The sequence below is a fragment of the Halictus rubicundus genome, chromosome 13 (assembly GCF_050948215.1).
Source record: "Halictus rubicundus isolate RS-2024b chromosome 13, iyHalRubi1_principal, whole genome shotgun sequence".
NCBI lineage: Eukaryota > Metazoa > Arthropoda > Insecta > Hymenoptera > Halictidae > Halictus > Halictus rubicundus.
This window is the reverse complement of record NC_135161.1, coordinates 4,617,123-4,629,215: the sequence shown is the minus strand read 5'-3', so window position 1 is coordinate 4,629,215 and position 12,093 is coordinate 4,617,123. Positions and strand designations below refer to the sequence as shown.

The 12,093-nt window shown below is 34.2% G+C and overlaps 3 protein-coding genes across 4 annotated transcripts; 2 read left to right on the top strand and 1 right to left on the bottom strand.

Annotated features, from left to right (window-relative positions):
* Positions 1-3,618: 3,618 nt before the first annotated feature.
* LOC143360634 (sorting nexin-14) lies at positions 3,619-7,495 on the top strand. Of its 2 annotated transcripts, XM_076799665.1 has the most exons (10): positions 3,619-3,672; positions 3,809-3,960; positions 4,049-4,292; positions 4,388-4,777; positions 4,922-5,234; positions 5,330-5,485; positions 5,564-5,688; positions 5,757-5,818; positions 5,889-6,733; positions 6,818-7,495. In XM_076799665.1, exons 2-10 carry the CDS (start codon positions 3,854-3,856, stop codon positions 7,231-7,233), a joined length of 2,658 nt encoding a protein of 885 aa, XP_076655780.1. In that variant the 5' UTR covers positions 3,619-3,672; positions 3,809-3,853; the 3' UTR covers positions 7,234-7,495. The 2 variants fall into 2 exon arrangements, with proteins under 2 accessions (XP_076655780.1, XP_076655781.1); XM_076799666.1 differs by lacking the exons at positions 3,619-3,672; positions 4,388-4,777 and having other exon boundaries at positions 3,725-3,960; positions 6,818-7,494.
* Positions 7,496-7,630: 135 nt separating this feature from the next.
* LOC143360636 (uncharacterized) lies at positions 7,631-10,101 on the top strand. Its single transcript, XM_076799668.1, has 4 exons — positions 7,631-8,073; positions 8,279-8,395; positions 8,481-8,731; positions 8,847-10,101. Exons 1-4 carry the CDS (start codon positions 7,969-7,971, stop codon positions 9,259-9,261), a joined length of 888 nt encoding a protein of 295 aa, XP_076655783.1. The 5' UTR covers positions 7,631-7,968; the 3' UTR covers positions 9,262-10,101.
* LOC143360635 (developmentally-regulated GTP-binding protein 2) lies at positions 9,463-11,982 on the bottom strand. The gene is made up of 5 exons (XM_076799667.1): positions 11,745-11,982; positions 10,978-11,285; positions 10,450-10,880; positions 10,138-10,339; positions 9,463-10,057 (listed from the first exon to the last, which is right to left on the bottom strand). The coding sequence occupies exons 1-5, from the start codon at positions 11,806-11,808 to the stop codon at positions 9,971-9,973; spliced, it is 1,092 nt and encodes a 363-aa protein (XP_076655782.1). The 5' UTR covers positions 11,809-11,982; the 3' UTR covers positions 9,463-9,970.
* Between the last annotated feature and the right edge of the window lie 111 nt (positions 11,983-12,093).

Here is a 12,093-nt window from a genome sequence, read left to right as displayed (position 1 = left end):
TAAAGTTCTTAGTCTTAAATTGCATGGAACTGAAGGGCCTTTCTGACTACATAAACGTGAAGTGGCCTCCCTTCCCTTTTAACGGGGGAGGGGAGCTACCTTTATAATTTTAAATGGAACCCCCTATAAAATGTTACATATTTAGATTCTACAGGAAAAAACAAGTCAATTTTGTCTGAAACATTTTTTTGTCAGATACTTCCATGATGAGATATAACAGTTTGAAGTTTCGAGTTGTAGGTACTTGAAGCGCTCGGAAATAGCGTTATGGAATTATACGCGCTTGAGTCCTTTGCTTATTCGTGAAGAAATAAAATGTACTTTAAATTAAATGTTCAAAATGTCCACCACGGGCTTGTAAACATTTATTTACTCGAAACATCAAAGTTGTTCTAACATTTTTTAACATTTCGGGAGTCACTGAAGCGCAAGCGTCACGTATTCTTTGTTTTATATCCTCTTTTGTCGTCGGTGGTTCAAACATAACTTTGTGCTTTACATATCCCCATAAGAAAAAATCTAATGGTGTTAGATCGGGGGATCGAGGAGGCCATTGACGAGGTCCCCCACGACCTATCCATTTGTTCCCAAATTTTTCGTTCAAAAATTGCCTGGTGATGATTGCAAAATGTGGAGGAGCGCCGTCTTGTTGGAACCACATTTCTCTTCTAACGTGCAGTGGCACATCTTCCAAAAGCGCAGGCAAATGATTTTTTAAGAAATCACAATAACTTGCAGATGTTACAGTTTCTTGAAAAAAATAAGGTCCAATCACAAAATCTCCTATTAGGCCACACCAAACATTTAAAGACCATCGATGTTGAAAGGGAACACATCGCATCCAATTTGGGTTTTCCACGGCCCAATAATGCAGATTATGTCTATTTACATGCCCTGAATTCATAAAAGTGGCCTCATCGGAAAAAAGTATTTTGCACAAAAAGTCATTTTCCGCAACACCCTGCAGCCACTCACAAAATCTTACGCGGTGATCGTAATCTGCTATCGAAAGCTCTTGTGATAAAACCATGTGATATGGATGATACTTTTGCCGTTTCAAAATTCGTTGAATTGATGAACGACTAATATGTGATGTTTGTGCAAGTGTACGTTGACTAATATGAGGATTTAATGTAATTGCAGCAAGAATACTGGCACTATTATTTTCATTAGTGACAGCTTTAGGTTTATTGCGAGTTTTTTTTTATACAATTCACCGTGCTCGCGGAGCCGCTTTTCTAAATTATGAAATGTTGCATGATATTTTTTGATCCCATAACGTTCAAAAAACATCACTGCTGCACGCCGATAATTTTTTTAGCATTCACCTAACGTTAATAACATATTCACTTCTGTGTCAAAAGTAGCCATAATCACAATGTTACTGCTTGAATAACAGCTCTAAACTGAAAACGTTTTCATAGATAAGTGAGTCAAACTCAAGAATTGTAAATATTATTGTTTGTGTTTCTTCATGAATAAGCAAAGGACTCAAGCGCGTATAATTCCATAACGCTCTTTCCGAGCGCTTCAAGTACCTACAACTCGAAACTTCAATCTGTTGTATCTCATCATGGAAGATTCTGACAAAAAAATGTTTCAGACAAAATTGACTTGTTTTTTCCTGTAGAATCTAAATATGTAACATTTTATAGGGTGTTCCATTTAAAATTAGAAAGGTACCTCCCCTCCCCCGTTAAAAGGGAAGGGAGGCCACTTCACGTTTATGTAGTCAGAAAGGCCCTTCAGTTCCATGCAATTTAAGACTAAGAACTTTAAAATCGATGGTATAGTTTTCGAGATATTGAGCTGTTCAGAGTTATGTGGGCCACCCTGTATATAATCAGGTTTACGCGAATGTATTAAAAAATCTACGAATTAAAAATTTCAATACATTTAACCTTTTTATATTTGAATAAACAATTTAAAAAATTGAAAAGATTTTTGAATAAGTCAACGAATGTTCAGATGATCATTTAATCAAAATTATTGTAATTAAAAATTCTATAATTTAAATTAAAAAGCAATATGCGTCTGAATTTCGACAACTCCGGAAAGCAAGAAAGGAACCGGAAAGGATCGACGTTTTTTGTATGAATATAATGCAGCAACATTGCACTGCTGACAACGCTGTAAAATCTAGCCTCCTCAGACGAACGCTTTTTGTGTTACAACGTCATGTAGTTCACTAGCTGACCGTTCCATTTCGATAGAGTCCGCTATGGTACCAGAGCATATGGGGATATTAGCGTCATACGCCAAAATCCCCTAGGCATGCGCCTAGAGCACAGCCTACTCTACTGCCACAGAGGAGCTTCTCTCTGCTAGTACTAGCGCAGACGTGGTATAGGATAGACTTCCGTCGTTCATTACACACGTAAATATCATTGGAATTATATCATATTTGGTTTCATTTCAATCAGAAAAATGTCACGAATATGTTGGTAAAAGTTTCATAAAAAAATAACGAAAAATAAAGAAGTTTTGTAATTGGATTAGTAGTGGTCTTCTGGTCTCACACCGATATAGCCGACAATGTGTGGCCCGCTCCTCGGCGACGACGGTTCTCAAGTTTCGCTGTCCGTTTCTCCGTGCAACATTATATCGGAGACGGATATTCTTTCCGTTTGAATGTCAGTCATGTTTGTATGCCATGACTTTCACGCGGGATGACTCTTAGGTTTCCAGCATACCCTGTGTATTTCAAATGGGACGCTCGGCGAGAACCACCGATTTCGTATGAGTGTCAGTGAAAAGAACGGCGGTACCGACATATAACGATAATTTACTGTATATATAGCTATTTTTAATTTTAATTCCTACCACTAACGACGCTGTCAGCAGATTTTAGTTCCAGTTCGTAATACAGAATGTGACGCGAAAATGGTAATGGGGTTACATCACAGACGAGGAATAGGAGACTCCTATACCTCGTCTGTGGTGTAATATATTTCTCCAAATAAAAGACGTGTTAGCTCTTTCAGTATTTATTTTAATCTGTTGCAATTTGTTATGTCAATAATGTTGTTGGTAGGAAACCAAAAACAAAATAAATGTTAACGACTAAATATAAACAAATTAATCGATACAGAAATCTACATTATTTACAACCGCCTGTCGGTAACTGTTGACTAACAGTTTGAGCGTTTTGCCACTACGTGTAATGGCGCTGTACAGTCGCTTGAACCGAGCAAATGATTCTTGCCGAAATTAGCATTGTGTCTTATGATTAAAACGGCAAGAATCATTTGTGCTCGAACAAAAAGTAATATTTCAATGCTTCTCAAATGACAGCTAAAAAAACATAGTTTATGATAGGTACATTGCCTTTAAAAAATATTTACTATGATGATATACTGAAAATCTATCTGTGCTTATCGAGATAAACTGCGAAAAAAGACATTCATATACCTAAATATATGTCATGATATTTTGTGATTGTACTTATGTATGTACGTAGATTGCAGTATCACGTGTATGAATTCTTCCCTGTCAGGAGTCTTATTTGAAATTTTCATTTCCAAGTGTATTTCCTTTTATGGGAGGTTAGAATTTACGTACTTCATTCTTTTTAAACAACCCTAGACGTCCATTTTGAAATGGACAATTATTTTTTAGATTGTGTACTTATATACAAACAAATATGCGTCAAGAGACCTTGTACATACACATGTAAGTATGCATGTATGTGTGTATTTATTTTCTATACACAATGTCACGTGGTACATGCATCGAAGTGTTATCAAATGTGGCATAATGCATACTTATTATATCTGAAACGTTGTTGTTCTTTTATTATGTTATACAGAGTATGAACAGTGATTGAATTCCAATCAGGAGAATCGACGAAACAATGGCATTTTTCACTACTGACAAAGTACAAGATTTTTATGTTTGTAATATAATAATTCCAGCAATAGTACTTACACTAATTGCATTTATTTTAATCGTATTTAAAAGGTGAGTAATTGTGTAGATTTTAGTACATATGTAGGTATTTATATTTAATATTTCAAACATAATTTTATAATATTTTATATTTTTTTAGTATTATTTGGATAATTGTTATGAGTTGCTTATACATGATAAGTGCTTTTTACGGACTCCACATACTGCAATACATTAGTATGATACTGGTCAAATGCAATGCTATCTGTGGCACACTAAAACCAATATACGAAGTTAAAGAACCTTGCAGTGTTTGTAACAGCAACGACTGTAAGAGACACAAACTATTACCCCACTCAACTAAAGTGAAAATACCAAAGGACTTCGACCATGCTCTGGAACAAGTATTAAAATTTCTATCATTCTATTAGAGATTAAAAGAGACTCGAGAAAATTTTTCACTTATTTCCCGATAGACGCGTATAATTTCTGTTCCCAGCTTCTTGAAGATGTATTGAAAAAGTATGTTTGCGCATGGTATTCGGATTTCTCCACCAACGAAGCTTTTGTGCAGCAACTTCGTTTGGCTACAGCTACCGCAACCAAAAATCTAGTGGTTCGATTGTTGCGTACAGACATAGCCAATGTCGTTTTCTGTCGACTAATACCATTGCTTTTGCAACACTCTCAAGATTGGAAAGTGTTGAGCGCGAATTCCCAAAACTCATACAACGCGTTTCATTTCCGTGACCATGTGATTAAATATCTGGGTCACGAAATTCATCCAGCGGCTTACTCGCGAAAAGCTGAACTAAATTATCTTAGAGGCTTGGTCATTGCAATTCTACCACACTTACTTCCTGCTGTACACGTATCTACTAACAATAAGGTGAGACATAATTTCTAGTCCTTGCGCCTTCGAACAACATTATTTGTTTTATATATATTAACATACTAGTTCGTGTACTCCTTGAAACTATTCTTTTACATAGAAGAAACTGATACATGAAATTTGATTACAAAATATTTTCAGGTGATTCTCCGTGAAATTTTATCAAACTGGATTTTATTGCCTGCAATAGATGCAATCGCCGATCCAGAAAACATAAATACATTAGTAATGTTAACAACGCATCAGGACACAAAAATGTCCAATAATGTAGATATATTGAATGTACAGATGTTGCAATGTTGGATGACCAATCCGGTCACGCCAAACTTTGCGTACAATCATCTGAAACCTTCGTTGGACGAAATTTTGAACGATGCTCGTTTGTTATATATGTTTATACAACACGTGAAAGAAACTGGGCCTATGAATCTTTTACAATTTTGTTTAGATATTGGTGAGCACCAATTCAATATATTTTATTTGTTTCAATTACAAAATTGATGTTTCAAAATTATATTCGCTCGATTCTAATATATTATCTGTTTTCAGATGACCTGAGCAAAAGAATGTTAAATCCGGAGATAAGTGCAGATGCTGAAAATAGCTTATATATTGATATACAAAACATGTATTCAACGTATCTTGACCCTGATGGACCTGAATATTTACATCTACCAAAAGACATATCAATGGGAATACAACAAGGTAAATCATCATGCGTCCTTCTTTGCGTTTCACTTCCTTTCTAAAGTCTTGAAATGCTTACTCTGATAATGCTTTCAGTTCTGGAGAAAAGTTCAAAGAAAATCGAAGAATTAAGAACATCGCGACCATTTTATCAAGCACATCAAGAGGCTCACGCATTATTAGAATCCACTTGCTTGCCGTCGTTTCATCACAGTTATCAGGTAAGTAAATTACCTGTATTTTTTCTGTTTTTTTTTTTCAAAATTATTGAAAATATTTGATATTTCAGCTTTATGCTTTGTTATGCGGATGCCCAACAGTGAGTCGTACTAAACAATCATCGCGTGCAAGGTGAGCAGATTAGTACTGGAAGATTGGTTGGCAAGATTTTTGTAAGATAATAAGTAACGTTTACTTTCAGTGTCGTCAGTGGATCCGCAAATGTATCGGCGAAAATTGGTAATCACTTTCAAAAGATCGAAGGAATTTTACGAGTATCGACAATCGATGGAATGCCTTACCAAGATATCTACCAAGGCGAAGAGATCGATTATCCGTTACGCTCGTACAATGAAATTAAATGTCCGAACAATGCTTTTCCGAGAGATTTAACAACATGGCGAGTTAGTATTCCGCACACCGAATCCGGAGACAATCAACCGCTTCACATGATATCCGTGCATAACGTAGCCGAAGGGAAGTCTTGGACGGTTTTACGTCGTGATCAAGACTTTTATGCTTTGCGTACACGATTAATCGAGTTCCACGGTGATAAGGAGTTGAGCGACTCGCCGTTGCCGTCGAGAAAGAATCCTCATTCTTCTCACACTCTGAATAGCCAGCGGTACGAGGACTTCTTGGACAAATTACTTTCGAAACCGGTGCTCAGAAGCAGCGAGTTACTGTACAATTTTCTGACAATGCCGAATTTGAAACCGTACTTCACAAATTATAGCACGCCGGATATCGGGATATTATATCAAAGTATGGCGTACAAATTGCGGAAAGAAAAGGGCCAGAATCTCGACAAATTTATGACTACGTTTCTGGCATCCACCAACGTCAAGAACGATTATACTGATGTTGCTATTGAACTACCGAGCGAGATGGACGATGCGAAAACAGAGAAAAAGGGCCACCGCGACCTCTCGGATGGAGTATTCGGCGACAATCTGCATTTGGATGCCGATTTACAAAAGACATTACCCTTTCCTTCGGCGACACGTTCTCACGTGAAGGGAACTTGTTTCTGCGTGGCGGACGCAGGTAAAAATTCTCTACAAATTTCACTACAACTTATCTTCTAACATTTTGTACAGTAAACATTGAATTTTTTGTCCTTTACTCTAGTGGACAAATTACTGAACGTACCTTCGATGGTTACGCGAGCTGTTTGGATGTTCGCTTTCTCAACTCGTACAAAAGTAGATCCGCTCGTCAATATTTTACTTTACAACGCCTTGTCGAGAATATTGAGCAGCGGCCGCGCAGTTGCCGTAATAAACTTGTTGCACACGAAAGCCATGGGTGATAAGAATCGTATGAAAGAAAGAATTTCTCAAGGAAACCGCGAGAACTGTTGCGAGACTGCGAAGAAAGGATTGTACGGTTTACTGCCGTATTGGTTAATAGGATTCTACAAGCCATGGACTGAACTGATGGATTCTGTCGTAAATTCTTTGCAAAATGCACAACTTAACAAACACATTGCATATGTTCTTTTAGATCAAATTGTAATAAGTCTGTTTCCCGAACTTGTACTTTAATTTATACATACTATAATAGTATAATAGATGCGATAGTGTAGATAGACGTCATTGTGTAAATTAAAGTATAAAATACTCATTTACTATTCCATTTGTAATGAACATCTGAAAATAGTGGTATAATATGGTTAGTAATTTATAAGCCCGTTATTGTACATTTTATAAGAAACACGTAGAAAATATGAACCAAAGATTGTGATAATTTCTAGAAATTAAAACACTGAATGCAGAACTCGAGTGTCTTGTTCTAGAAAAAATGTGAATATATCGCTGTCGAACAAAGGAATAATTGGATTTTAAAAATCACCTTTCCATAAAGTAATTCAATGATTTTATTCACCATGAGCGATCTGCCTACTAATTTATTGACGGTCTTCGCATTGATCAACAGGAAATAGAATGTCTAGTAGATAGCGTAATACGTAACGTATTGGTCTCATCCAATGTGGAGATAAAATAGAGCAAGATTTGTCTACTTGGAACTAAATTTGAACAGTCATGATCATAGGACAGCATGACGTAAGCATAATTTCATATTTTCAAATGGCAGGGATGGGGTAGATAAACACAATTCGTTCAATTATTTGTATTCTCATACTAATGATAAGAGTTCAAATTGATAAGAGTCACATTATGTAGAGCCAGCTCTGGTAGAACATAACATAATTGCATTGTATATAGCTTCCTGAATTGGTTGTGTATACTGAATTCGGTGTGTATTGTCAGTATTATACAATGTTAGAGGAAGCTCTTGCCGCCGATATTTTGCAGCCACTGCCCTTTAAAAAATGGCGACTTCTTCAAAGTAAAACAAAGCATAATTGGCCAACATTTGCATACGTAAGTTTTAATATTAATTTGAATAACCTATAGATAATTGGTATTAGTATGTTGTGTATTATATCAGAGGACAACTATTTTTTTATTTTAATCATTGTTTCAATGTGTTTCTCATATGAAATATTTTCATCTTGTTACATACAATACACGTTTCTTATATCTTTGTCTCTTATTGTTATTAATAAAATTTTTGTTTCTTACACAGCATTACTATTGGATTGAAAATGCAATTAGATGGAAAGAAAAGGAACCTAACTTATTGATTGATATCTATTGTCCAAATGGTGATTTGGAGACGGGTACTTTTATTGGAATATCCAGGGTAATCATATGACACACGAATATAAAATACAATCAACTGTATAAATATATGTAGTTAATTTATTTTTCATTCATGATTTGTTTAGTTTACTCTAAGCATAGTGGTATCATTTACACTAGAACCAAATGGTACATTATTATATAAAGTGTTAACAGAAACCAATGTTATAAATTGGAAAGAAACAGTTTATTTAGCTGCTGTTCATGAGGTTTTTATGCCTATAGTATATTCTGCAGTAAAATACCTTAAAAACGCCATCAACTTAGAAACCAAATTTACAACACCAGGTAATTATTATTTTCAAACTGCAAAGGAATGTGCAGAATTAGAAGTTTGGTAAGTATTGTCTCCATTCAAATAAAAATAATATGTATAGTTTTATGGTATCAAACTGTACATATATGTACATATTAGTAATCAAATATTAATTACATGTTTCATTTTTTGTCAGTGTACCAGAAGAATGTTATTTAAAAACTTTAGATAAATTGGATGTTCACCTTGTACATTCTGAATGGCCACATAAAAGTTTGGAACACCCTGAAGAAACTACAAGGTTCTTGAGTTCACTAATAGAAATGAATAGCGGGATAGGATTATATTTGAAAGAAGACAATTCTTTGGTTTCTTGGGTATTGCATAATGATTGGCATGGACTGGGAATGGTTCAAACTTTGGAGCAGCATAAGAGAAAGGGTTATGCAAAAACAGTTTCGTCTGCTCTAGCGAAAAGTCTCGGAATGCAAGATATTTCGGTAACCTTATTTATTGTTGAGGGCAATTCATCGTCTAAAAAAATGTTTGAAAACCTTGGTTGGGAACGAATTGCATCGATTGTATGGATAGAAGTTCAGAAACAGGAGTAACAAAACAAGTTACAGCTTGTTACAGGAGTAACAACTTATTACTAAACAAGAATATAAGTAACATTAAAAAAATTTTACATAGGTATGGAAAAGTAGTTCACTACAAAATACTCTTACAATACAGGAGATTACTCGTTAATCTGAGCTAATTTGAACCGAGTGTGAGATAAAAATAATCATCAAGTTACATTCCTGAAAAAGTCACGTGACTTTGTTGTATTTTATTTCGGTCTTATCTGCAATAGATAATATACATATGCGTTGTGCTATAGTTATAACCGTAATACCCGTATTTTACAGTATAATTATTTTTCCATTGATCAACAGCTAAAATAACGTGTATATAGAACAATGTATAACTCTTCTAAATCGTAGTATTAAATAAAGAAGTCTTAATACTCTGTACACAAATTTTTTAAAGTTTTAATATTGTTTATTAAATTACAAAATGGAAAGAATTGTTTCAATATACAAAATACTATATGTATAATGATGGTTTATTACACTACATAGTTTGCATAAACAACTCTAAATTTTATATTGTTAAAAATGTACAGTTTGAGTGTTTATATTCATTTTATACAAATGAAAGATTGAAACAATTTTAAATATGAATATTCTTTAAGCAAACGTGTATAAAATTTCAAGAGAATCGTAAAGATTAACTTTACCACTCGATCATTTGTATATATATGTAACATTGCAAGATTTATTTTTTAACTACTTGGATAACATCTTCGTCGTGCATGACATGCTGCACTCCTACTCTTTGAGGTGAATATTTTGTACTTGTACCCTGAAAGATATACAAAAATATGATACCTTATCCACGTAACATAACATTAATATTTGTTGTTTTATAGAGGAATATCCTACCCAAACAAGAGCATATTTAAATTGCTGTGCAAGCGTGCGATGAATAGCATGACAAACATGTTCAACGGTGACACCTTTTCGTAATATCAAACCGTCATCGAAGTCGGGTGGTTGTCCAGGTTTTTTCGTGTATACCCTTATTAAAGATAAATATTCCCAGAGTGTTTCAAGTAGGAAATCCAGATTCAATTTCATATTACAACTGCAAACAGAATTGTATTAGAAATTTCAGCTGTAACAATGTCTTCTTTTCTCTCTCTCAAAAAAAAAAAAAAAAAAATAAACAGGAATAAATACATTCAAAAGTTTTACCTAACTACTACACTATTAGGTTGTCTAGCAATTCTGTCGACTTCTTCTATCGATATTTGATCTATTTTGTTATGTACATAGAGGCATGGCAAATATACTCTATTAGCGTTAATTACGTCAATTAATTCGTCAGCGCTACAATCTTCGCGAAATAAAACTTCCGCGTTGAATATTTTATATTCGTGCAGAATCATTTGAACTAGTTTCTCGTCTACTTTCGTCAATGGACATGTTGAATTGAAGGCCAATCCACCTCCCTTCTTTATTTTAAAATAAATGTTTGGTTTCTTTTTATTTAACCGTATACCAACTGATTCTAATTCTTTCTCTAACAGTTGCCTTTGTACATCTTGCTTGGTTGCATCCAGCATCATAAGAACTAAGTCTGCTGTTCTAGCAACAGCGATCACCTGTCTGCCTCTTCCTTTGCCCTAAAATATTTGTTCAAAAGCATGAAAATTCAGCAAATCTAGTATTTTAATTATTATATAATTTTATGGGTCATGCAAAGCTTAACGTTACAATTACCTGCGCCGCACCCTCAATTATACCAGGAAGATCAAGGAGTTGGATATTAGCTCCTTTATATTCTATAACACCAGGAATACAAGTTAACGTAGTAAATTCATAAGATGCTGCTTCTGACTCTGTATGAGTCAATGTGCTCAATAAAGTAGACTTCCCCACAGATGGAAAACCTATTAAAGCTACTCTAGCATCTCCTGACTTTAATACGTCGAATCCTTCACCCTTTTCAGATTTCTTTCCTGGTTCTAAAAGCTGTGACCTATACTTTGCGAGTTTTGCTTTTAGTAATCCTAAATGATATTCGGTAGCTGAAAGTTAATACATTAGTTGATTAAAGTTACTATAATTTTACTTTCTATACAAGATTACTTTTACAATATAATAAATTGATTAATTAATTTCCACTTGGATTACCACTGTACTTATAAACTAAACGCATTAATTATTCATCCATAAACAGATAAATTTCGTAATTATTATCGTAATAAACATTGCAATATTGTTAGCGGTATATTCAATATATTGAAATGCACTTACGAAAGGGTAATTAATAATCACGAATAAATTAGGATAAAACTTCGTTTACATTCTAGATATTGAAGAAAATCCTCTTAAATTCTGTTCGAAATTATTCGATAAAAAAATGTTTGCGAATTTTTGGGTTATTTTTTAAATTTTTGCATGTGTCATAAAGAGATAGGTGAATACAAGTGTTTCAAAATATGGTTAAGAAAAATGAAACATTATATTTTCAAATATGTACAAACCTTTATTTTTCTGGGTTCTAGCAATTTCTTTTTCGATTTCTGATATTTTCTCTAATATACCCATTCTGTATGTATTAAACTATCAGTGAATTTACATTTACGTGAAAAAGATGCACACCGTCCCTATAGTGTGCGTAAGAATCTATATAATCTAACACACATAAGCAGGTTGTTTCTGTGTGTGTAATATATTTTATAATTTCTATGGCATGTCATATGATATCCACCATAAACAATAAAATCGAGTGGATTCTGATTGGAAGAGAAAAGAGTATAGAGAGGCAACATGCGAAAAATATTGGAAACGTTGGAAAATACGGGAATATTTGAACCGTAGTATGGCAGAAAT

Coding starts and splice junctions, on each gene's coding strand:
- LOC143360634 (XM_076799665.1), top strand. CDS start 3,854: ATGGCATTTTTCACTACTGACAAAGTACAAGATTTTTATGTTTGTAAT. Junction 4,293..4,387: donor TCGACCATGCTCTGGAACAA/GTATTAAAATTT, acceptor TTCTGTTCCCAG/CTTCTTGAAGATGTATTGAA. Junction 6,734..6,817: donor TTTCTGCGTGGCGGACGCAG/GTAAAAATTCTC, acceptor CCTTTACTCTAG/TGGACAAATTACTGAACGTA.
- LOC143360636 (XM_076799668.1), top strand. CDS start 7,969: ATGTTAGAGGAAGCTCTTGCCGCCGATATTTTGCAGCCACTGCCCTTT. Junction 8,396..8,480: donor CTTTTATTGGAATATCCAGG/GTAATCATATGA, acceptor TGATTTGTTTAG/TTTACTCTAAGCATAGTGGT. Junction 8,732..8,846: donor TGTGCAGAATTAGAAGTTTG/GTAAGTATTGTC, acceptor ATTTTTTGTCAG/TGTACCAGAAGAATGTTATT.
- LOC143360635 (XM_076799667.1), bottom strand. CDS start 11,808: ATGGGTATATTAGAGAAAATATCAGAAATCGAAAAAGAAATTGCTAGA. Junction 11,286..11,744: donor TAGAACCCAGAAAAATAAAG/GTTTGTACATAT, acceptor ATTAACTTTCAG/CTACCGAATATCATTTAGGA. Junction 10,881..10,977: donor TAATTGAGGGTGCGGCGCAG/GTAATTGTAACG, acceptor CAAATATTTTAG/GGCAAAGGAAGAGGCAGACA.